The sequence below is a fragment of the Pagrus major genome, chromosome 11, assembly GCF_040436345.1.
Source record: "Pagrus major chromosome 11, Pma_NU_1.0".
NCBI lineage: Eukaryota > Metazoa > Chordata > Actinopteri > Spariformes > Sparidae > Pagrus > Pagrus major.
Genome location: NC_133225.1, coordinates 33,201,898 through 33,228,648, shown reverse-complemented (window position 1 = coordinate 33,228,648; position 26,751 = coordinate 33,201,898). Strand labels below are relative to the sequence as shown.

Below are 26,751 nucleotides of genomic sequence, written 5' to 3'. Positions count from 1 at the left end.
GGAGAGGAGAGGAGAGGAGAGGAGGAATGAAACTTAAACCTAAGGGTACAGCCTACCTCCCACCACACACATGCACATAAACTAAAACACAATCTTGTAATTAGTAGTCCAATCAATCAACTCATGGCTCCCACCCCCTCACTTAATTAGCCAATTAGCCACCCTCAGAGGTGTAAACATCAGGCCAATCAGGCTTAAGCACAACAGCCCTAAACCAATCACAATGTTGGTCTCTAAGAACAACAGGACATCAACAGATACAATTGCAGGGCAGAAATAAACACACACACACACACACACACCCCATTACCATTACCCAAATCCTAGAACACAAGGTTTTGAGTTGCAATTAGAGCTTTGTGGGGGTCTCTACAATAACCAACATTAGGGGCTGGGATAAATACATAAATAATAGAGAGAAAGAGAGAACTAAGCGTCTTAGCAGCCCCTGCCACACCCTGCTCCTCCTGAACTGTCCAAGTGTGCATTGTCAGCAGCATCAGGTCTTGGAGCAAACATGTTTCCTTTAATCTAGTTGTATTATTAGCATAAATAATAATCATTGCATTGAAACATGCATTATTATTAAAGTTTCTTTGTCAGATGCAGCAATTGCAACAGCCTGTGTTGATCACACCTATCCACATTGTTTTTAAAAATATTTGTGTTTCTCCATCTGCACCTCATCCCCTCGTTAGTTTATTTGTATTTAAGTCCAGTCCTTTGTTCAGTCATTGTTGAGTCATATGTTCAGTTTCTGTTATCCTGCAGTTCCTCCATGTTTGCCTGTTCCTGGTTTTGCTGTGATCCCATTAAACCTTATCCATTGTATTTCCTGCCTGTCGTCTCATGCATTTGGGTCCACCTTCGTGCTTGACCCTAACAGTTTTCTTAGTTCTTTCTTGCTTAGTCTTCTCATCTGGAGCTCCAGGGTTTACTCAATTTAAACCATTTTTTTTTATCCTACAGATCCATGATGGCAGAGGAATTGTCAGGTAAGGTGACTTTCTTGAGAGGCTGAGGTGTCTCAGAGGAAAATATCAATTTGAGTGCAAAAGTTACTGTTCTGAATATAAGATGAACCAGAACCTCTAAGAAATGTCATTTTCTGGCCATTTCTGACTCTGACAGAACAAAATGTATGCATGTCCCTTTTTTTTTTACTTTACCCACTTTAGTCATCATTGCGTTTCCTCTTACATATTTAAGGTTTATTGTCCTCTCATATCTTAAAATTAACAGACACAATGTATGGAATCCAGACGAACTTTGTTTCACTGCATTTGGCAATGCAGAAAGATGAAAACATTCTGAGAAGAAGTAAGAGCTGTAGCCGAGAAGATTTTGTCAAAACAAATCTTCCTGGACCCTTAACTTTTTCTGTTGGGCTTATACCCAGAGAAACATAATTATAGGAGGAATGAGCAAGCATTTATAGACCTCAGCTTGCTTTATGCCAAGAAATGTGTTGAATTGTTGTGGAAAAAGAATCATAGACCAAGTACAACTCAATGGATAAGACAGATGTTATCAAGCCTCCACTAGAGAGGATAACTTACATATTAAAGGCTAAACAGCATGTATTTGAGGACATGTGGAGCCCTTTCATCAACTACATTAAGGACTTGGATTTAATGGACGAAGAAGTGGATGACTAGTCTTTGTGGACAATGCTGATTCTGATCTTGTTGGATTCATATTGTTCTTTTATATATGTGTTTTAATTTGCACTAATTACAATTAATAGTCAATTTTGAATAGATTACCATTTTCTTTAACTGTTCTGAGTGTTGTGTTTTGTTTTTTAATTTTCTGTCTGTTTGTGAGTAAATGCAGCGATCTTACAGTTGTATGGAAGTTGAATAAATATATGCAAATGTAAAGGCTGTATTTTAAGGTGTTAAAAATTGAAAATAAAATAAAATAAAAATATTGTGGCAAAAAAAATAAATTTAACAGACACATTTCTTCCCTTTTCACAGATTGACAGAGAGGTATTCTGGCGCATGGAAGATGCTTAACTGGTAAATTATCTTCCATCATCTGGAGACATGCTTTCCCTGTTCAGTTTTTGCACACGTCACACTTAGAGTGCACTCACACACACAGGGGTAGAGCCAGCGTCTTGTTATTGGAAAGTCGCTGGTTCAAGTCCCCTGGTCTGCATGTGGAAGTGTCCTTGGGCAAGATACTGAACCCCAAACTGCTCCTGATGTGCTGGTCGGCACCTTGCATGGCAGCCACCGCCATCAGTGTATGAATGTATGAATTACTGTAAGTCGCTTTGGACAAAAGCGTCTGTTAAATGGCCAAAATGTAAATGTTATAAGTGAGGCTAATCGAAAAAAGGCTTCAACTTTGGAGCGTTGGAAAAAGGTCACGTTGGTCTGATGAGTCCAGATTTACCTTGTTCTAGATCAGGGTAAGAAGAGAGGCAGATGAAGTGATGCACCCAACATGCCTAGTGCCTACTGTACAAGCCTGTGGGGGCAGTGTTATGATCTGGGTTGATTCAGTTGGTCAGGTCTCGGTTCAGCAACATTATGAGCCCAAAACATGAGGTCAGCTGACAACCTGAATATACTGAATGACCAGGTTTTTCCATCAATGGATTTTTTCTTCCCTGACGGCACGGGCATATTCCAAGATGACAACGCAATGATTCATCAGGCTCAAATTGTGAAAGAGTGGTTCAGGGAACATGAGACATCATTTTCACACATGGATTGAGTCCAGACCTTAACCCCATTGAGAATCTTTGGGATGTGCTGGAGAAGACTTTACGCAGCGGCCCGACTCTCCAACCATCAATACAACATCTTGTTGAAAAATTAATGCAACTATGAACGGAAATAAATGTTGTGACATTGCATAAGCTAATCAAAACGATGCCACGGCGAATATGTGCAGTAAACAAAGCTAAAGGTGGTCCAGCTAAATATTAGAGTGTGTGACTTTTTTTTTTTTTAGGTCAGAGCAAAGCAAGGTGGAGAGGATAAGGAAGGTCACAATTAACATTCAGTCAAGTTTTGATGAGATACTAAAACAAGAAAATGCCCTGTTCTCTCCAGAAGGAGAATCTAGCAAAGGTCATAAATCTGACTTTGAATTTGATGTTTGGGACTTCAAGCAAAATCCTCCTCCCATGGATGATTCCATTGAAAAGATATACAACACATATCAAACTTCCAATTTTTAAGCTTCTACATAACAACTCAACCAAAACCAGTTCTGAGTGAGTAGTTGATGATGACCCTAGCTATGCTAATGATGTCTCTGACCCTGCTGTAGTGCCATCTGGTAAAAGGTCAACACTAGAGTTCACAATGGACAAAAATTTGCATTTAGATTTTACAAATGAACCTCACGACTCCCTTCAAGAAGTGTTTATTATTTTTAAAGAAAGCATCCCAGAATTTATTAGTTACCACAGAGAATCCTGCAAGCTTAAAGTGAAACTCTCGCCAAAATGCAACCTAGGCTTTTTTTGTGAATGTACCCGAGTCAGACCTTCGTGTAAAAGCATAATTATGACAAAAAAGCCGGGCAACTTTATGGTAGCATCAAAATCGCTATTTTTAAAATACTAAGAAGACTCGACACAACATGAAACTTTGCTCGTAGTATCACCAGGGTCTCTACACATGAACACGAGCATTGAGAACATTGTTTGTGTACACAGAGTTTACTAAAAAGAAGGTTTTTGAACAACACTTTAAGTCATGTAGCAAACAGGATGGTCAATGTTATCAGTGATCCCATCACTGTGTCTGTTAATACTATGCTGTTTTAGAGGATGGTTCCTGAGTGAGAGAAGCAGATATCTCTGAATGTCAGTGACATGATAGAGGCTTTCTAAAAGTATGTAACACCAATGAGTTTAGAATGAGTTTAGTTTAGAGGGTCACTGATGCTGCTTTCTGCCAGAAATCTTTGATGAATATATATCACAAGGAACATGTACAGAAACCCACATTTGTTATGGACTGCTGGAGGGAAACCACACAGCCTCAGATGCATCTCAACTCTGAAGATCTGACCAAAATGTACAGTGACCTGAAACCGCCACCAAGGAAGGTGGCAGGCCTATTAAACTTTCTTACAGGGATGACATTGAAGAAAGCAGAGGTGGCTCAGCACCTGAAAAGATACATCAGGGAACTTGATGAGGAAAAACTTTGAAGATTTTTGAGGTTCTCCACTGGCTCTGGTTTGTTTGTGTCCAGTCTTATCAACGTAGAGTTTACTGTTCCTACCAGTTTCACAGGAAGGGCCAGTGGATGTACATGTGGGATGCTCTAAATGTCTGACAGCTACGGTCACTGTCCAAACTTCTGCAGTGAGTTCAGGTTCATCTGGATAACAGATTTTGTGCAGGCAGGATTTGTGGTGTCAAATGTTGCTCCCGGATATTTTTAAGTATAGTCACAGGATTCACACGCCGCCATACACACAGTGCAAACAAACACATGGATTCATTAACACAGATGCTTAATACGGACATATTCACACACTGAACACAGTAGGGACACCTACTGTCAGAGGGTCACAGGCAGGTGATGTTCACCTACGAAGACAAGAAATTATGAATTCTGTGTCCCTCTCTTTTGGATCTCGCTGGCCCCACACACCTTCACTAGATGATTGGATGCAGTCCTCGAGCTTCTGAGGTGAGAAAGACGAAGAAGAACAGAGTCGCCGTCATTTGGCGCGTTCAGGGCCTAGGTTTTCACCTCAACCACAAGAAGGTCCCATCTCAGGTCCCACTATGGAAACTGTGCTTACATCTCTTGGGACTGATGGTGGCTGTAGTGGCCATTCGCCAAAAAATCTGAATCGAACATTAAATCAAACTTCCTAATGCAAATCAAAGAGCCGCTGCTGCACCATGAGCTTGTATTGTGCACAGACAAAAGAAGATCAATGTAGTTAAGTGTTAAGTGTTTACGTCTTTCGTCTCCTCACCTATTCCTCTTAAACCTGTCCAGCAGAGCTGCCTTATTGGCTTGAGCTTAAATGCATGCAGATGATGTTGCTGCTGGACAGGGGGAAGGCTCTATCGACCCTTAAAGGTATGGTGGCTGCCTTTAAAGCAGCGCAGGTGGGTAGGTGTAAGCTTTGTGAGAAAATAAATATCCTCATTGCACACTTTTTGAAAGGTGCCTGGAGACTTGGGGCTGATGTGTATTTAACCAAATATTAGAATTACTGTATGTATATTTTTGAGCCAGCACATTTGGTCACATTTTAGAGGACCTATAATAAATTCATTATTGAACCAAACTTCATGAATGTTTTTGTAACAAAGAAGTATGTGTTCCACTCGGTCCTGTTACAATGCGTAGATTTTAGTAGGCCCCAGAAGCGGACAACAAGGTAGGGAGTTGAGTTGAAAGGAATTTATTGAGGCTTCACAGGGAGTATGCAGGTGAGAGTGGTGAGAGGCTCTGACTGCAGACTCTGTCAGAGAGTAGGAGGAGGAGGAGGAGAAGAGGACCTCACGGTGGCACTGGTGGATAGCATGGAGTGTGGGGCTCAGGAGAGCTCAGGGCAAGGCTGTTGACAGGTGGATGTAAACTTTTGACCACGACTGTATTTAGTGGACTTTGATTTGAGATTTGATTTTGCGTATATCCCTTACAATTGAAAGGGGCTTATGGATTAAATATGGCTTAAGAAAAGTGCAAGTGCATATAACACTGCTTGTTTGGTGGTTTATTATAATGTGGAACTATGATAAATGTTTATTATTAAGTGGGAGGTTTTTTTTACAATCTGGCTTCAATTCACTAACTCACCATCTGCGTCGCCAATTCCCCTGCCTCCAAAATGTTTGTAGGAATGGGTCAGAGCTTGCTTACAGGTACGCAGGGCTCCCATCAAGTTTGCTTTTATAGATCACAACAAGCCCCATTTTGTGCATTTGCACTATTTATAAATGACACCCCGTGATCATGGCTAATGTTACAGCAGCTGTTTTAACCCTTGAGTTCCAAATGCTCTTGCATTTAGCTTTAAGAATTTCACAGGAAGAAAAATGACAATTTGGTTACCTATACAATGATAACAAATTATGAAAATCTTTTGCATCAACTATACTCATTTCTATTAACAGCATATTAGTCTCTTTAGAACAATCAAGCTTTTGGATAAGCACTGTGTTCAAAGAATGTGCACTTGTGTGCACAGTATTTGTACACAGACCTGTCAAAGGGTCTGTAGGACTGAGGTCAATCAATCAATCATATTGATATATACTGATTATAGATATTGATATTGATATCTGTCATATTGTGGCAGCCTCTTGTGAACCCATAACGGATTGTCTTTTTCTGGCAATACAAAAACAAAGTGAACACTTGTGTATTTAAATCATTTGATCTCATTTGATCTCATTTCTTAATCATAAATACAGTTCCACGGCACTGCATTCATCCACAGGAGGGGTCCAACCATTTTCACCTATTAGGAGAATGCAGAGCTCAAAAACAGACTCTACAGAGGGGTACTGCCCTCGCTGTTTGCAAGGAGGTGCACTCCTCCTTGCAAACAGCAACATCCTTAGGGAGTACAGACTGGAGTGTGTCCTCTGCTGCTCCAGAATTGTAGCATAGTAAATGGGGTGTCCTCCGTGCAAGCCATGGGCCGGCCTTGATCTTATTTGCCGTGTACTGTATTGCATGTTCTGACAACTTCGTCAAGTTCATCCTAGTAAAATGTATATCCAGTTACAGTAGTTGCAGTCAATACTATCACCAATTATCACAAAAAATGAAATGTGAATTTTTACGATCCCTAGGCTTGTATGAAATAGACAAAACAAATATTACAGAGACTTTGTGTGACACCAGTAGAGTTACCATGACTTCAGGATTGAATTCAAATCTCAAAGATTTCTGAAGAAACTGTTGTAGGAAGTGATGCAGGATTATTTCTACCTGCTGTGATCCTAATTAAAGTACAAATTTGTACTTTACTTGTACTTTACTTGAGTATTTAAATTTTATGCAACTACTCCACTATATCTCGGAGGCAAAATATTGTACTTTTTACTGTCTTTCTCTGACCGCTTTAGATAATAAGCATTAACCAAAGCCTAATTAATATATTAAGAACGATTAAGTTATTTTCAACAATTGTCTCCTGTAACGTTTCTCGAGGGTTAACATATTAATTAAGGTACTAAGATTAGTATATGGCTGATAAAGATGTTCATTAACATGTACATCATCAGATCCACAGCTACTGTCCCAACATTACTCAGTCATAATCAACCATTAATGAATGCTCTTTGTGACCCTTATTGTAAAGTTGAAAACATTCATCCCTTGAGTGAGACCTTTTATTTATTACCTTTATTCTGAAATTGAAAAGATGTATTCTTTAAGCAACACATCATAAGTGCAAGAGGATACTAAAGAAGCACTACTTAACCGTAATTAACTATTTATTAATGTTTTTTGTGAACTTATGTGAAAACACATATCTTGGTAAATTGGTAAATCACATGTTCGTTTTTCATTTCATATGAAAATGATAAATGTTGTGTATAAAATAATTGCATTTACTTTTTAACATGTAGTATAAACTCTTTCTCTTTTTAAATTTGGAATGAATCATGAAATGTTTAATACATGTGTGATTGCTTCAAATGTGTCACAAAAAATATTATTATTGTTAATTAGTGTTAATATGACTATTCAAATATATATGAATTAACACCTTAATTAACATAAACAACATCAGTAAATGATTTCTTGACACATTCGTTAACTATTCTAACGATTCTATTCTCTCTTTTCTAATCAGCGTCATTATATTTATTGTGAAGTTTTACAGTCATGCCTGCTTGTACATGTATTTACATTTATGTTTAAATTCAATCGTTCTTTATGATTTGTATCACTGCCTGTCAAGAGACGGGAAACAAACTCATTTAAAAAGCTCGCTTCCTATATTCCGAGGCTCTGTATGTCTGTATCATACTGCGGTTCGTATATCTGACCGCCCGCCTCATTCATTTACTGTTTGAAACATTCACCATTCCATTCCATTCCTATTCTTCTTCTTTTTTTTATTGTCGGGAAAAACGACAACGTCATATCCGCATTGCAATGAATTGTGGGTTATTATATCAGGCAAGTGTCGAGCGGACTCTGCCCTTAGATTCAGACAAACACAGCTCAGTGGTACCAGGATACACACCGATAATGTCACGATTCAAAAGAGCGAATAAGGCGGACTCTCTTGCGGGCTTTAGGACGGAGAAGACCGAACCCGCTGTTCCTCTCGGACTGCTGAAGGCTGCCAGGAAAAGTGGCCAGCTAAACCTGACCGGCCGAGGTCTGACAGAAGGTAACTCTCACGTCCAGACGTGGTTGCACAGTGTGGCAGTTCAACTGGTGTTCACATGAACTGGCGACAGTCCAGATGTGACGTAGGCGTGAACAATGGGCTCACCAGTGAGAAAACAACCCAGGGCAGCTTACCTTACTGTCCTTAAGTACTGTTGACTGTCAGTGTCATTTAGTGACATCATTTAGTCACATCTATCTGGGGATCATGTGACGGGCAGATGAAGCCTTATGAAGCTTTGAGGCTTTCTTCCTATTCGTGCTGAAAATGAGTTGAAACTTCAAACTTAGCAAACACAGCGACCTCTGGTGGCTTGTAAAACTTAAAGCAGCCCTTCAAGACTGCGTCCGACGGCCACACCACACATTAACACTGTTGGTATAAGTTTCATAGTCTCATACGTGCAGTTCAAGAAACCTGTGTTATTAAATCCTTCTGTTCAAGTGCCACATTAAATCTAGATGTTATTGTGCAATATGTTACAGTGAAATAATGATGTGTTGTGCTTACGTCATATATGTGCTGTCCAAAAAGCCTAGATATAAAATAAGTCGCACAAAACATTAATGTAACTTTTGGTGTAGTTTAGTCCAGGTACTGTACGCTCATATTTTAAGACCAAGGTTGATATTTCCCTGTGATCTGACGCAATAAATGGATCAAAAAGACACTGAAATAACTTCATAATGCCGCCTTGTAAAAAGCCTGAATTCATGCTTCTTCAGGTCTGTCGGGTGGATGACAAGCAAACTACTTTTAAAATGCTTGTTTCCTGAATGGAGTTCAGATCAATCGTGGCTATGCTGTGCTGAGACAAATTTCCATGACCTACCAGGTAGTCCAACTTCCTCACCCACTGTCCTCAACGGCAGCATCCTTTTATGTCCTGTCTCTAAACGAATAAACAAGCTATTGTACAGCTCTTGGTGTCCTTAAACGGCCACAATTAGTGAATATTATCCTCTCCTCCACTGCTGTTCATGAATGTCCAGACAGCAGTGAAGTTAACGTCATGACGTCAGCTTGAATGTCAATGCTGATAGGCTTTCGCGACACAGTGCCACGTGATATCCTCACTTGAGTTCAATATTTTCAACCCACATCATTTGCACCACCTGGAGCAAATAAACATGAATTTGCTTCCATTTGACTTTTCAACAACTTTGTATGTAGTCTAGATGTGCAAATAAGTCCTCCACTGTTTCTTCAGTCGTAGGCTGATCACCAGCTTATGTGATTGGCCACCGCAACGTGATGTCGGGCTGCGTTTCTCCAAAAGTTGACTCCGTCTCAACTTTTTCGGCACGCACCACCGCAGCCAAATTACCAGTTTGTGATGGACCTGTAATTTCAGCCAGGAGATCTATGCCACTGGCGAGGTCACTAAGTTTTACAAGCTGTCTGGGCTTTTAGTGTAATAAATGAACAAAATGTACTCTCAAAATGTCAAGAAAGGAAATACTCTTGCATCTTTTAGTAGTAAAATAAAACTGCACATCTAAATTTACGTTTAACTATTTAACCTAACTAGGACAGGCTTACTGTAATTGCCTCATTAACACATTGTAAAACTAGGGCTGAACCTAAATTTTCAACTATTTGGATATTCTTTTGTTGGGTAGGTATTCGTTTTTCAATTTTAAGGCTCAAATTTTTTTGCTATCAAATCAAAGTGAACTGCAAAATACCTGTTATTAGGTCTTAAAAAGTGCACAGCAGTAGATAGAACAGGGTTTCCCATACACTCACTTATTTGTGGTGGCTTACCACAATATACACATTGGCTGCCACATATTGATTTGTTTTTGAAGCTGCCACTGTTGCAGCCCAAAATGAACAGCAGACAGTTCCTTTTCCTTTGTCTACACATACACAGTCCTCTGTAAGAAAAAAAAAAACTCTTAAAGGGATAGTGCTTGCCCCTTAAAGAGTAAGTACAACACTTAGTATGTGGACAATATTTAAACCCTGTACAAATAGTGAGGCGAACTAGATAATGTACAATGAAATTTGTGTTTTTAAAAAAAAACAAATTACTTTAGCTGGGCACACTGAAATATAAAATAACAACTTAGGTGCGCTACACACTTTCTCTCTCAATCTCTGACATTATTATTTTTTTAAGTGAGAAAGAGAAGAAAGGTGCATATGGGATGTAAACTTTTCAGCCACTCTAATTCATGCTTGGAAATGATCAGTAATACCGAATATTAGCCCTGCGAATATCAACTGTTCTTCATCAAAATAATAAATTAAATAAAACTTCATCTTAGTACAACTTGAGAAAAAATGGCAGTAGATACATACCAAGTGCGTATGGGAACCTTTTCCTCAACACGTTTCTGTAAATATTTCACAATAAAAGGCTTATTAAGAAAGGGGTTTCTGTCCACTGAAATGTTGCGGATCAAAATAAGGCTTTGTACTAAAGTATTGCAGCTTTAACAAGATTTCCTGCACCAACTCATTACTGATGAGAGTTCTCTCTTGTGGACATTGGTCAAGGTAGTATAGCAGCACTGGGTTCACACAACAGAACAAAGCAAGGGACCAAAGGGAGCGATCTCCATGAACACCTGACAAATGCTGGTTCACTTGCTTCTCAAGAAATCAAACTGGGTCAGACTTGTAGACCAGACTGGCCTGGACCGGCAAAAACGCAAATCCACCCAACCCTACACTGTTCAGAATGTCTTAGGAAGTTTTAGGACCGGTTGAAAAATATTTTAGCTGGTATTTTTTTCTTTTACGTTTACATAACGGGGCAAACACTGTGGAGACCCACCAGTCTTTTGCAGCATGTTACACAGAGATCATTCATAAGTGCTGTAGCCTGATGAAAGAGTTAAAGCAGCCTTGGAACAGTTGTAAAAAGATAAAGATGAAAGCTTGAGATAAGACAAAAAGCTGAGAATCATATTTGTTTCTCTTTAACCGTATAAATGTGTGTGTGTGCGTGTGTGTGTGTGTGTGTGTGTGTGTGTGTGTGTGTCTCAGTCCCTCAGAATGTCTATCAGCTAAACATTGACACACCAGAGGAGGCCCAGCAGAATGTGTCCTTCGGAGAGTCAGATCGATGGTGGGAACAGTCTGACCTTACCAAACTGCTGCTCGCATCCAATCAGATTACACAACTGACTGATGACATTAGACTACTGCCTGGACTCACCACACTAGATGTAAGAAACACCAACTCAGTCTGTAAGAAGCCTGACTCAGTATTTCAGCTACCAAGTAAGCGGCCTTTTCAGACACAATGTAATACTGCACCACTGTGCTCTGAAACCTATTAATTCCAGTGGCTTGCTTCACACCAACACGGCTTTCGCTGCATTGGAGTAGTTAGATGCTTGTGCTGCACTGTGACTGTGTTGAACCCAGCGGAGAGCGCAGGGCACATTATGTTGTGTCTGAAAGGCCCATTGTACACAAATTCTACATGTATTATGATTATGTTAATGTAAAACATCACATCGAATGCAATACTCTGAGATGTGTTTTGTTGACTTCAGTTCAGAAATTTAACAGACTATCTGTTTTATCTCTTCCCTGCCACAGGTGGGGTCACAGTTCATTGTTTTGTCCCCCCAGTTTTGGCTTTCCTCTTTCGGTTCTTGTCTGCTGGTTGTTATGTCTACCTCTGCCGAGTACAAGCTGGTTCAGGACAGTAAAGTGTCCAACATTTTTTTTTCTGTCTTACTTCAAACTAAAACTAACAAAGCTAATTAAACTAAATGACAAACTGACTAAACTGACAAACCCAAATTATCTGAAATGGTTTAAAAAGGTCAGATTTGGTCTGATTTTGATTGGAGGACTCAAAATGACATCATCCTAGGATAAATTGTATTGTTTCCAACAGAAAGGTTGTTAGGCCCTGTCACATGTATCCATGGATGGTGGCTGGCAACCAGGTCTCTTTCTTGATAGATGCCTGGTTAAACCAGGCTAAACCAACAGATGTTGCTGTTGAGCATTCAAACCATTTCCAGGTCTCTTTCTTGATAGATGCCTGGTTAAACCAGGCTAAACCAACAGATGTTGCTGTTGAGCATTCAAACCATTTCCAGTTGTGCTCCCCCACTGTAAGTTGAAAAACATCTTTAAAAGATAAGGCCTTGAGAATACGCTTATCTCCTGATTCAATACTGTTACCATACTTAGGTGCCTTTTAGATTCCACTTTGGGTTATGTTTTAATGCTTGGTCCTGATTTGACAATTGATTCTATTGACTCTATTGGTGTTCACTACGATAAAATTAATTTCACATTCAATTAGGCCAATTAATAAAATTATTTCCAGTGTCAGACTTAATTCTTGTGTATAATATCAGTATCAGTGTTTTTTGTGTCCGATTGTGATAAAAAAAAATGCACTTGGCTCTGAGTGGAAGCAAAAAGTAGCAAAATCAAAATTATATTTAAGTACTATACCTGAGTACATTGTAGTTTGAAGTTGTACTTTCCATCACTGGTTATTCTCAACTTTGACACTAATATTTTTATTTTTACTGCAAATGTATACCGCTTCCCAGTATCGGTTATTGTTTCCCCTTGATCATAAATAATCAATATCAGCCCTGAAAGAACCCTATCGGTCAACCCCTTCTTTCTTCATCAACAAAGCACATTTTTGAGAGGGTGCTCTTTACAGCACAGGACCATAGATGTTCGACATGACAGGAGTGCTTTGCTGGTTTGAAGAATTTATTGTGGCAAAAATGTCTTTAATTCAAACAGAACTGATCAGTGGGCCGTTCTGATTTCATCTGCGGACTGGAGCTGGCCTGTTGGCTGCCAGTTGCATAGGTCTGCTAGGCTATTTAGTTTACAGTTTAAGAGCCTATTAATGTCCAGTTGTCATGTCAGAAATAGACGGTGGGCATTGAAAGGGCCCTGAGTGGTAAAATAACCACCATTGTGATACCTGTTATCTCTGACTTGGGTTTTAGGTTCACGTAAAGAAAGCCTGTCTATGTTGAACTTGTTTCGTAGAATATCCCCCTGGACGTTTATCACTGCTGTAGTTTGCTGCTCCTCGAAGTATCTGAGTGACTGCATAGAAAATTCATCAGACTCTACTTTCTCTAGTATGTTTGCAAAGGTTAACATTACAGAAATATTAAAAAATGCTTGCTTTTATTGAAGATGACTTTAAAGATAACTCTGGCGTGTAAGTGCTGTAGATTGCCCAGTTGCTGCTCTCCCTCACAGTTGAGTTCCGCCTTTTGTTCTGTCATCATGACATTATTAACCAACACTGAAAATATATTTTTCTGAAATTCCTGATGCTTACGCATAGCGGTGGGTCAAGTGTGAGATGTGAGACACTAGGCTCGCTGCAGTAGTCGGTGTTAGCTGTGTTACACGGTGGCATACGCTGGGCATACATCGATGGCGTTACTTTCCCAGCACCTCACTGTTATTTTGCTTTTTATGCCTCCACATCAGTGACAGCGGTGACGCGGAGGCATTACGTTTTCATGTTGTCCGTCTGTCTGTCTGTCCCATTCTTGTGAACGCCAAATGTCAATAATGCATTGAGGGAATTTCTTCAATTTTGGTACTAATGTCCATTATGACTCAAGAGTGAACTGATTAGATTTTGGTGGCCAGAGATCAAGGTCACTGTGACCTCACAAAAACATTTTTGGCTAACTGGCTTAATGATGAGATTATGACATTTATATCCAAAAAGTCAGAGGCTAAATGCACTGTGAAACAATATTCTGTAAAATATGTTCTGGCCATTATTCAATGCCACAGCTTTGGAACAGTAAGTTCACTGGTGCGCGGAGGCATACAGCCGCGATGCAGTAACTCTAGTTTGAATCATTATGCAATCAGATGACCAGTGCTACAATTACAAACTCTGTGCAGCTCCAGCAGCAGTGCCTGCAGTACAGTACAGAATAGCAGGAATCGCACTCAGCTTATCACATAAAGACAGTAAGGTGAGGTGGTGACAAGGCAATGGCAGATGATTTGTTGTCAAACCGAAGAGCAAAAGCACCCGTTAGGGAATATAACGGTAAAGTTAATGAGGGAAATGGAGTTTATTAACCTTCTGAGAAGTTGTAGGTGTGCATCCTGTCATCTTCAGCTATTCACCTAACAATTCCCTCTTGTTCCAATGCTCCCACAGACTGAATAAAACTACTCACTGACATATTTGAAATTGATCCGCTGTCAAAAAATCAACAGTAAATTAACACAGCGCTCCACAGATAGTGAGCGTCTTTTCTTGTAAAAAGCTGCTGGATATTACCTGTGTTGTTTAGAGCTTATTCGTTGGTGGGAGAACTTCGACACTGCAGCAACCCTGAATTAGAGTAACCCAGTCCTCCTAGCCTAACTCATTCATTTTCTCATTATAAAATCTTCAATCTACTAAGTCCCCATTCCACTGATTACATACAAAGCATTTATTTTGGCTGCTTGTAGATATTGATAAAAGGAGTGTTACTATGACACATTAGCAGAGTTTAGCAAAGTGATAACATCAATTACATTCTAGATATTAAACTAAAAATGGTCATTTCACCCTGACAGCTCCATGACAACCAACTGAGCAGTTTGCCCAGTGCTTTGGGAGAACTGCAGGAGCTCCAACAACTGCGACTCAGGTATGCACATGTGCGAATGCACACACACATACAAACACACATACACACACTAGGGTTGGGTATTGTTTGGATTTTAACAATTCTGATTCCAATTCCGATTATCTATCCAGTTTTTAACTATGCTCGGTTCTAATTGTTTTGTGCAGCTTGGTTAAAACAGGTCACATTTTTGTTTCACGTTAATTCGTAACTATACTATAAACAACCATTGCGAAGGTGTCACTTTGGGCTCTGGGTAATTGTGACATCATTCCTTACTATTTTCAGAATTCTTCAATTCATTCATTCAACAATCAATCAATCAATTCAGGAGCTCCACCTCAACCAACAGAAAAATCTTGATTTTACATTAATGCATGAGGTATAATCATCTTATAATTTATATGATTGGTTCTTAATCTTCTATATATGCCCCCATCCATATAAGGGGTCCCTTAATCCCCCCGTCAAATAAAATGTAGACTTACTGTCTTCCCTGAAAGTTAATGGTGAGTATTATTCTGTTTATATGAAAACCCATTTATAGTAATGTAGTTTATGCTCTTCACTGCAGCCAGGACTGCACAGATTTGTACACTGGGGAGACAAAACAACCTCTCCATAAACGAATGGCACAACACAGGAGGGCCAACTCCTCAGGTCAAGACTCTGCTGTCCACTTACATCTGAAGGAGACAAATCATTCCTTTGAGGGCACCTGCAGGGATAATGTGGAGTCTCTGTGTGAAAAGTGTGACGAAAACATTTGGCAAAATACAGAATGTTGTGCAATTCAATATTTTATCGAACCGTTCAATACGCCCTGTTAGGTTCAATACACAAAGGCAAACAATATAATACAATACAGTACAATACAATACTACAATAATGTTTGCTGTTTAACTTGATTGGATACTGCATATGTTTTTTATGGAAGGCAATTAAGATAAGTGTTAAATTTTTATAATAAGGTTTGTGGTTTGACTATATCTGCTTTTAATTATTTTTACATGCAAAATTGCCTTTGCTAGTGTGAGTAGTTTTATATTAAGCTATCGAAACCGTACCGTTACTGTGGCCCAAAAACCGTGATGCATACCGAACCGTGGGAAAACTGTACCGTTGCATCCCTAGTGCATACAGTACTAATTACAGTAAGAATGTCACTGCAGACTCATAGTATGACAGATCTGAACAATATTCAAAACATGTGATATCTAGTATGCAAAAAAGATGTCTGTGTCAAATTTTATTACTAATTATTATCATTAGGGTTCAAGCCCTGATGGTGCTTTTATTTTAAACCAGCAGTAACACAAAAGGGTGTTACCCTAGGGTTTGAACCCTAAACATCTAACATGTGTGTCCTCTGCTATGGGGTCAGCCATAACCAGTTGAGATCACTGCCAGTGGAGGTGTTTACTCTGAAGAACCTCCATAGCCTTACACTCCAACAGAACCTGCTGGAGAGCCTGCCAGAGGAACTGGGACAGCTGGAGAACCTTACAGAGCTGGTAACTAAACATATTGTTTGTGGTGTCCTACACTCCCACCATGCTCTTTCTACTGACTGATGGAGATGTCGTGTCCTGTGATTGATTTAAGGACCTGTCCAACAACCATCTGACGGTCCTGCCCTCCAGCCTTGGCCATCTTAACTGTCTACAGAAACTGAACCTGTGTCACAACAAGCTCAGGTGTCTGCCTGACAGCCTGGCCCAGCTCATAAGTAAGATCAACTGTACTGTATGTATACTGTACTGTATGTATACTGTACTGTCAGCCTGCTTACATGGCCACTTTTCATGCTTGTTGCAGCATAAATGATCAGATAGTTTCCACCTATATTTACCTCAACAGTAGGCAGTAGACAGTTGGTGAATCAATATGTTGGGAAATTTATGTTAAGATTAGATTTCTAGTAAAAATGTACATATATACAGTGGGGTCCAAAAGCCTTAGCCAACATTGAAAATCTCTAATATTGTCATGTAAACCTAGAAATAATAAGAAAGTTTGAGGATTCAGGAAGTGTAAATATAGTTTGAGACAATATTGTTACTATCGAAATAGTGTGATGTTGTGCTACATTATTCCAGTTTACATCTCTCCTTTCCCACACTCTTCACGCAACCCCACCTCACTCACTCACAAGCTCTCCTGCAACATAGAGGGGTTTGACATCCTGAGGATGAGAATTAAAAAAGTAGAAATCTTTCATCAGAATCACTATAAGAGCCTACATTACATGGTGTTGCTTTAATTGTCCACTTTTTTAAATTTTTTTTACAATTTTTATTTAGCTATCAATAATAACAGTACAGTACAAAACAACTTCCTCAGAGATAAAACAATATAAGTGCTAGTAGTTTACCTTAAAAGAACAACATTTTACAGCCCTGACCCCATAAAAGTGGGGCCATTTGCCTCTCTCTTCAGCGGGGAGGGTACAGACAATTAAGATGAATGTATTACCAAGGTATTTATATGTTTTCCAATGTATTCCCATCTTCCTGCCCAGATCTTTTTTTAAAACTGTTGACTCCATCATCTCCACATTCATATGGGCAGGCAAGAGCCCTAGAACCTGTAGAACCCTCCTACAGCGGAGTAGATCGTTAGGCAGACTGGGCTTACTCAATTTCCAATGTTATTATTGGGCTGCAAACATGCACAGGCTGCTGCTATGGTTCACTTCTCCACAGAGCAGCTGGTGCCAACTTGAGACTGCCTGTTGTATCTCCTCTTCACCACAGGCTCTGGCATGTAGCACACTACCCACTCCTCTCTCACAGTACACGGATAACCCCGTTGTTACCACCACTGTAAAGATATGGGCACAAATTAGGCGACATTCTAAGTGGTCCACTCTTCCACGGTCCACCCCTATCTGTAATAACTACCTCTTCTTGCCAGCTAGTATTGATCCAAGGTTCATGGCTCTTGCTAAAAGGGGCCTACGATATTTGGAGAACCTGTATGTGGGTGGGTCTTTCCCTAGTTTCAATCAGCTGCGTGCCACATATGGGCTAAACCAGTCAGATTTTTTCAGGTATTTTCAATTACGGGACTTTGTGAGGACACACTCTCCAACATTTCCTCAAATCCTGCCTTCCAGTGGCTTACGCCTTATACTACCTGCTGACGCTTTATCTAAGGGACATGTCTCTTATTTATATGAACTTGTCTTGCCTAGTGAACTAGTGAAATCATGGCTGAGAAAATTAAAGCAAACTGGGAAAGCAAATTACAGATGAACCTTTCTGATCACTTCTGGGGGAAGGCTTTAGAAGCTGTGAACTCATCCTCCTCTTGCGCCCGGCTTAGCCTTATTCAGTTTAATGTGCTGCACAGGGCTCATTATAGCAAAGCCAAACTTGCCAAAATTTACCCAGATACAGTAGAGGATAAATGTAATAGATGCTCACTCTCCCCATGTGACTCAGCACACGTTTTGGCTGTGCCCTAAACTGGTTGGGTTCTGGGAAACATTCTTTAAGACGGTCTCTGACATATTACAGACCCAGATTTCACCATCCCCCCACATAGCTATCTTTGGGAGACCGGAGGACAGTAACACTATGACAAAAATTCAAATTAATGTAACACAATAAAACAGTTGTTCACAAAAAAAATTAATGTAACTGCTTTCATCTCACTGACGGCACGCAGGAGAATTTTGTTACAGTGGAAATCATCCCTACCTCCATCTTTTAAATCCTGGATAGGTGATGTTATGTCCTTCCTAAAACTGGAAAAAATTAAATTTTCTTTGAGAGGGTCATCTGATAAATTTTACTCTCATTGGCAACCATTAATTAGTTATTTAGATCGGATTCCTGCAGGGGAACTTTCCCAGTAGTGCTATGTTCTGGCCCTGTCTGCTGTCTTGACTATTTGTTGTGTTGCTGCCTGTCTGTCGCCCGTCCTGTCCCCGCCTTATCCCATGCACATATATGGAGGTGGGTGCCATAAAAGGTGGTGTACCAGTAGTCCTGGCCTTTATAGTAATTTATATATTTGCTCATTCATCTATTTTTTTTATTCTAAGACACTTATTTTATGTTGTATGTATGTATTTATGTGAATGCATGTTTTCTTTTACTTGTTAAGTTACTTCCTGTCATTTATGTACCTATTTATTTAAATGTATCTTTATTTATGCATTTATTTATTTATTCATTGTATTATTATTTTCCTGCTTTCTATACCAACAACTAGGTTGTCCTTTGTTGAAGGGGTCTGTGGGAGGGTTGGCAGAAGGACCATGGGGTCCCGAGCCGGGAGAGAAAAATGGAAAAAAAACTGAGAATGTCTTATGTTCCATACCCTTGTGTTGTACACTGTCCTGCTGCATTTTCTTGAATAAAATATGGCAAAAAAAAGAAGTGCTAGTAGTTAAAGTAGTATTGGTAGAAGTAGTAGTAGTTAAAGTAGTATTGGTATAAGTAGTAGTAGTGTAAGTATTAGTAATACAAGTAGTAGTAGTAGTAGTAGTAGTACTTGTACTAACTACTAGTAGAACACACGTTAACACAGTCTTTCATTCTGTAAGAAAAAGAGCATGCTGACTGTCTGTCTGGTACTGTCAGAGTATCTGTTTGATTGTCCTCTAATTTGATTTGACAGATGTGAAGCTGTTGGACTGCAGCAATAACCAGCTGACTGACATTCCTGCAAGCTTATCAGAAATGCGCGCTATGGAACAGCTTTACCTCAGACACAACAAGCTCCGCCTCCTCCCAAAGCTTCCTGCACCTATGCTCAAGGTAACCATAGCAACATGAGCAAGAGCATCATGGTTAATGTTTAATACAGTTGTTATGTAAAATTAGTTCATGATGAATACTCAATTTACTTGGAAATACTGTATGTATAAATATTTTACAGGCTTATCATGGTTAATTGACTATTGGTCATTGATCAGTCATTGATCATTGATCATCATGGCCAATTAAAGGAATTTGCTTCCCAATTTTAACACAGGGAATGTAAAACTTGCATGTACATTGTGTTAAATGTTTATATATTATGGCATTTAAGAAATATATTTATTTGTGTGTGTGTGTGTGTGTGTGTGTGTGTGTGTGTGTGTGTGTGTGTGTGTGTGAAGGATCTGTATGTTGGGAACAACCAGATTGAGCAGTTGGAGGCGGAGCAGCTGGTCTGCCTGACATCCATCTCTCTTCTAGAACTCCGAGACAATAAGATCAGAACCCTCCCTGAAGAGATCACCTCACTGAGCACACTCACACGCCTTGACCTCACCAACAATGACATTACTATGTAGGTGAATTACATCATGACACAATTACACCTAATTCCAAATTCACACTCCAGTATTGTGGGATTTTTTGTTCGCCAACAGTTTCTGTATCTCGCTGACAAAAGCCCCCAGATTTCAGGTAAATCAACATTCACTCTGCGCTTACAAATTGGCACATGATAGCTTTGTGTGAATTTTTAAAAAATGTGATTCAAGAACTCACCAATGGCTTGTGGATGCCTAAAAATACGAAGCAGGCTCAATATGTGGTTGTGTCAGGGAGCCATGCAACAAGCTAAATCCTGTCCTGTGCATGGTATTGCATCAGGAGACCAAACAGAGTAGTTGGGGATTCCTCCTGCTGAGAGATATTATGATATGTGACCCCTTTTCACTGAACAGGGCAGCAGAAAGTGTGTGCTACGAACAGTACAGCAATCTGACGACTTTGAAAGTTGTGTAGTGTGACTAAGGCGAATAAAGCAATCAACTTTTTGCCCCCATAAGCAAAACTCAACACAGTCAACATCCAGTCAGTAAACAAATATAACCACTAATCTTTCTTTTTTGAATAATTTACTGGTAGATTTTAGAGCCAGCCACTGGAACACATTTATGTACACATGCACTCCTTCAGGCACTTGAGAAAATAACTACCAGCAGATACTGTCAGTACACTCTCATCTGAGTTTCATGTGAAGTAGATGTATCTCTGTCAGTCTTCCAGCGTCTCTCAGCCTGCTGCCCAATCTGAACATGTTGCTGTTGGAGGGAAACCCTCTGCGAGGAATCAGGAGAGACCTGCTCACTGTAGGTGACACACTGAGGACACAAACAAAGTAGATGCACAGTGGAAACATTTTGAAAAGAAAGAAAGATAGTACAGTGTTGTCGGGCCTGATATCACAGTATTAGCATACTATAATATCTTGACAAATTTAACTCAATGAGGTACAAGGTAATAATAGTGTTGGAGCTAGGTAACTGTGGTTTTGCTCTTTCAACTCAGTATTGGGGAGAGATGAGGCATGATGATTGCATTTTAATGGATACAAACCAGAAATGATAACAGTAAACTTGCACACTACAGCTGTAGCAGGTGGTGTGTTTAGAGTTCTTTATTAATGGAATTTCAGTGACGTTTACATAGAAAACTGTTGAAACAGCTGGAAATATTCACTAAAACAGACATTCATGTTATTTTTCTACCTGCTTACACTGCTTCTCTGTTGTCCTCATCAGAAAGGAACCACTGAGCTTCTGAAATACTTAAGAGGAAGAATTAAAGGTACAGTTTGCTTTTTTGCTGACTTGAAACAAAAGCCCACCCAACCTAAAAGAGTTGTTAGCTGGGTTAAAGACAAACTTTGAATTATTAAAACAAAAGTTTTCAGATTCAGATTGTTTCAGCAAACCCACAGAATGAGAATTTGATCTTACATCTGTGTCTCTGTGTGTGTGTGTGTGTGTGTGTGTGTGTGTGTGTGTGTGTCTGTGTGTGTCTGTGTGTGTCTGTGTGTGTGTGTGTGGGGTTTGCAGAGGAACCCGAGGGAGCAGTTGAAGTACATACAGCCATGACGTTACCCAGCCAGGCCAAGGTCAATGTACATGACATTAAAGCTCTCAAGTTATTGGTGTACAGGTTGGTAATGAGCACCTTATTTCATTTTTCTATTTTTTTTTTTTTTTTTTTTTTTTGGGGGGGGAGGAGTTGTTTTGTACACAGAAAGTGTACAAAACAAAAAGAAAAAAACAACAGCAGCAAATATAGACGGATATAATGGACAATTGTACAGAAAAAACAATTACAATGATCAACGATGAAATGTGATGATATGATAAGGATACAGGAGTAGAAATGATTGATTAGGTAGGGTATGTGTGGTTCAAGTGTAAGTATGTTTGGATATTTAAATTTGGAAATTCAGCAACCCAATCTTCTGGGTACATTTATTTGCAGCCACTAGGCTGACAAATCTACCAACGTATTTTGACACAAAGTCTTTCATCATAGCATGGTGGTACACACTTCATTAGTTATGTACTTGGACATAATATAATAATACGATATAATAGTAATATTTCCTAAAGGGCCCATTCGAGGAAAGCATTCCGTGAGCCCTGCCTACACACCAAATTGTAGATGAAATGTAGACAGATCCTGCAGCACACTCACATGCTTATATATAGGTCATCTGTTATGATGATATGTGTCAAAATGAGCAAGCGGAAATTATCTCATGTTGCAAATGTGAATGATGAAAACAAAAATAAAATTATTATTCAAACTGTCTTGTTGCTGTGAAGAACATGAACTGTAGACGTGGCAGCCTGTGGCAACTTTGCTGCATTTTGTGGTATAATTTGAGACTTTTGGCCTTTATAACTAGGGATGTAATGATACAAAAAACTCACAGTATGATATCATCAGGATGCATAGCCCACCGTACAGTATTTATCACAATATTTAAAAATAAGGAAAAGATGACCTGAACAATGTCCTTTGATAAGAAATGTGATGTGTACAGTATTTATTATTTGTTTACAATTTGTTTTTACTTTTTACTTGGGTCACTTCTGCTTTCCTTCCATAGTAAGATAAAAGTGGCCGGCCATGACCTACACATGTGTGAAAAGTAGCCATGAATTGTCTTTGGCAATGAATAATTGAACTATGCACAACTACGAAACAATACAGCAGCCAGTGGCAATCCCTCCCTCCCTCCCTCTGGTTGTACAGCAGGACTACCAGGGCTCCCTGGGGGGTGTGAGATGGGAGGACAGCAGTACAAGTCCTGTCCATATAATTGTTAATGGCTATCTCTTTGGGAATCTGTCGATTTGTCTTGATTGACAGCTTTTGCATGACTTTAGTTTCTAAGTTACAAGACAGCGCCCTCTCCTCGCTGTTTGTATATTTTACTCGCAGGTGTGTGAACTGACGTAGATATTAAGCGTCGTCCATAGTGCAAAGTAATAACCATAACGTTAGAGAGATAAGACGGGGACCTATCTGGTTCTCCTAGAAACCAGATGCAAAGATGGCACCCATTCAAACTAATGAGAAATACTTGCCTAGCGCATTCGCCAAAAAAGTTCTGGCTTCCGTGTTTACTTCCTGGTTATGTAGTCCATTAAATATGTGCAGTAGAGTTTCCCCCGCTCGGCCCATAGACTTTACATTGTGATGACATCATGGATTTTTAAAATATTTTTCTCAGCTTGAGGGAAGTTTTACAAATTTAAAACCTCCATGGATTAATAATTTCTAATTAAAAGGATCATAATCAGCCTCGTTTGCAGTTCTTGGTGTCCTGTCAACAGTTTTACAGACGTCTCAGTAATATCTGCCAAAATGTTGTTTTTTTTAAATCAGAGGGGCAATCATATTTCAGAAGCAGCAGTGTGCCGCTGCAAGGTGCATATAGGGGAAACCCTGATCTACAAGATGATTAACTCTGTGTAACTTTGTGTTTAGTGAGAAGCAGGCATCTAACATCCCAGATGAGCTGTTTGATGCTGCAGCAGATCAAGGTGTTACCACTGCTAACTTCAGCAAGAACCAGCTGACCTCCATACCTTCGAGGTACACAGGCTACACACACACACACACATATTCAACGCTGGTGGTGCTGACATTATAACTGTATGGCAAAGATCAAACGTTATTTTGAACATGAATGATTCCCAGACTAACTACAAGTATGTTGTTTGTGCAGACTGGTGGAGTTTCAATCTTCAATGTCAGATATCAATCTGGGTTTCAACAGACTGACCTGCTGTTCTCCTGACATCTGCAAGTTACTGCAGCTGATACACATCGACCTTGGGTACACATACACAGGCACAGATCAACACACATAGATTAACAGTGTATATCCAATTGAAGACTGCTCCATAGACCTCTGTTTTGCTTATTTGCAATGTACAAAGTTCTACTTGCACAATATTCACATGTAGGGTGGTCAATTTTTCTCTAGATTAAACAGATTTATATAAATGCCAGAAAACAATGAAGTAAATAACCCAGTTTCCCAGAGTCCGAGGTGACGTCTTCAGATGTCATGTTTTGTCCAACAGATGGAAACCTAAGAGATTTAGTTTACAATGGCATAAAATGAACAAAAGCTGCAAGGTTCAAATCAGAGGAGCTGACACGACAATGATCATCAGACCATTGGAGCTTACTGCTGCTTGTGGTTTGAATATCCAGCAGTGTGAATTTTAAACATGCAGCAAATTATTTCACATTCAGGATGTAAGTAAATAAGAATTAACCTAATGTTTTTTCATTTTCCGCTTGGGTACTGTTAGATTGTTGAAAAAAGGCAGCATAATCCTATATTTAATTCTATTTTTTAGTTGATAAAACTAGCGAGAGGTGGGAGTTAGAGTACATGAGTCATTGTAATCATTAATGAGCCATGGAGATAAACATTCAGCTGCACAACAAGGTATATACCACTCAAAGCACTTTACAACACAGGTCATCTTTCACCCATATTCGTACACTGGTGGCAGAGGCTATCATGCAATGTGCCTCCTGCTCATCAGAAGAAATAACCTTTCATACGCACTCACACACCAATGGAGGAGCCACCGGGAGCAATTTGGGGTTCATTATGTTGCCCAAGGACACTTCAACATGTAGACTGCAGGGGTCAGAAATCGAACTACTGACCTTCTGATTGGTGTACGACCGCTCTTCCGCCTGAGCCACAGCCGCTCATCTGATTTGGTCTTGTCATATTTAAACAGAGCTATTACAAAACATGTACATAATGAAAAATGGTGTTTGAATGAGAAAAAGTAATTCCTTTAACAGTCAGATGAAGCCAGCAATCTGACATATTGAATGAGAAGGGCTTAGGAGCAGCATATGAATGGGATTTTGATAGAGAACCACTTTTGTTTTTGTTTTGTTTTTTCAGGAATAACCAGCTGAGTGATTTACCACCTGAACTGAAGAACTTAACTAAACTACGCTCCATTATCCTCAATAACAACAGGTAACTCTGTTTCAGGACCAGTTCTCCATAGTAAATCATAATAATTGTAATGAATGTGAAAATATATATATAGCTTTACCCTCGACATCACCTGTTATTCATTGGCCTCATGTCCTGTGAGTTTGTGGGGGGAGCTCCGGTGTGACCCGTGGCTAACATAGCGAGGAGTTATATTCACCAAAAGAAATGAAAAGCTGTCTGCAGTTACAGAGCTCTTGACACACATCAACTGTCCCAGACTGTGTAGAAAGGATTTGGCAACAGTTTTAAAGAAAAACTGTTCATGATTAACTTTCCCATTATACATATATTGCACCATCTAGGTGTCACAGAATGCGACTGATAGCAGTCACATGAATAAATGATCAGTAATTGTTTTTTATCATTTTTAAAAAAAATGATAAAGAGGAGGCAATAACACCAAATGCTCTGCTGATATTACAGGACTAATAGAACACATTTTGGAGAGGCTACTACATTTTCCTCAAATGAGACAAAGAAGAAAGAAATTGAGGAGAAATGTAAAAATAAATGTATGATCCATTCAACATGCATCTAATAATTTTAATTTGTATGGATAAGTACAATTAACTATAGAGCCACAGTTGTTGCACTTCCTGTTTCCATGTGTCCTTCCCTAAACTAGTGTTACAATAATATTAATATTAAAATATTAAAGCAGCCCGATCATTATTTCCCTTATCCCATCAGATCAGCTGACCAATAAATAAACAGTGCAGAAAAAAATAACTTGATAGGATACCTGTGGTCACTTGTTCTAAACACAGGTAGCCTCCTCTCTGCTTGCTCATCAGGTTCTCTGATATGCATTCAAGGGATGCAACATCCTTAACTATAGCGGACCTCGATCGATATCTAGCTGAAGGGTCAGAGGGGTGAGGATGGGAGGAAGCAGAATAAGCTGAATAGAAAGCACACACTGGATACTGAAGCTGATGGCTTCACTGTATGTTCTGCAGTAAATCAGTCAGCTTGACTCGTACAGTTATCCACTCACAGTCTTTGTACTGATCACAGGTTCAAGTCCTTCCCTGATGTCCTCTATCAGATACTTTCCTTGGAGACGGTGTTGTTTAGTAACAACCAACTGAACGAGGTGGACCCATGCCGTCTGATCAAGTTGGTTCATCTGTCAACGCTGGATCTTTCAAACAATGACCTGCTGAAAATCCCCCCTGAACTGGGCCTGTGTACCAGCCTCAGGTATGAAGCACACCTGAGCAAAGAAACAGAACTCTGCACACTGTCCTGAACCTTCTTCCAGCATGTGTTTGTGTTTGAACTCATTTACTGCAGTACACCACCAGCTGCTGTCTCCAGTGTTTTTGATGTAGGACAATGACAATGGTGCGATTCAGCATTTTCCGTTTGTGGTGTCCACTACATTCCAGGAGTCATGATCATGAGATGTAACTGACCCCAGTGGTTATCTTTTTTATTTTTCCTAAGACAGCATCACAGTCTTTAGTTGGTAGTTTAATAAAGGTATGCTATG

At 39.6% G+C, this 26,751-nt stretch overlaps 1 protein-coding gene across 1 annotated transcript in view; it reads left to right on the top strand.

Moving 5' to 3' along the window:
- Window positions 1–8,137: 8,137 nt before the first annotated feature.
- Window positions 8,138–26,751, top strand: part of lrrc40 (leucine rich repeat containing 40) — a 20,013-nt gene continuing 1,399 nt past the window's right edge. The window contains exons 1-14 of the mRNA XM_073475838.1: window positions 8,138–8,355; window positions 11,353–11,534; window positions 14,908–14,981; window positions 16,345–16,474; window positions 16,566–16,689; window positions 19,590–19,729; window positions 20,074–20,246; window positions 20,946–21,036; window positions 21,469–21,514; window positions 21,766–21,868; window positions 23,705–23,812; window positions 23,946–24,056; window positions 25,158–25,235; window positions 26,274–26,459. Coding sequence (XP_073331939.1) covers window positions 8,211–8,355; window positions 11,353–11,534; window positions 14,908–14,981; window positions 16,345–16,474; window positions 16,566–16,689; window positions 19,590–19,729; window positions 20,074–20,246; window positions 20,946–21,036; window positions 21,469–21,514; window positions 21,766–21,868; window positions 23,705–23,812; window positions 23,946–24,056; window positions 25,158–25,235; window positions 26,274–26,459 — 1,691 coding nt within the window. The 5' untranslated portion in view covers window positions 8,138–8,210. The remainder of the gene's footprint in view (window positions 8,356–11,352; window positions 11,535–14,907; window positions 14,982–16,344; window positions 16,475–16,565; window positions 16,690–19,589; window positions 19,730–20,073; window positions 20,247–20,945; window positions 21,037–21,468; window positions 21,515–21,765; window positions 21,869–23,704; window positions 23,813–23,945; window positions 24,057–25,157; window positions 25,236–26,273; window positions 26,460–26,751) is intronic.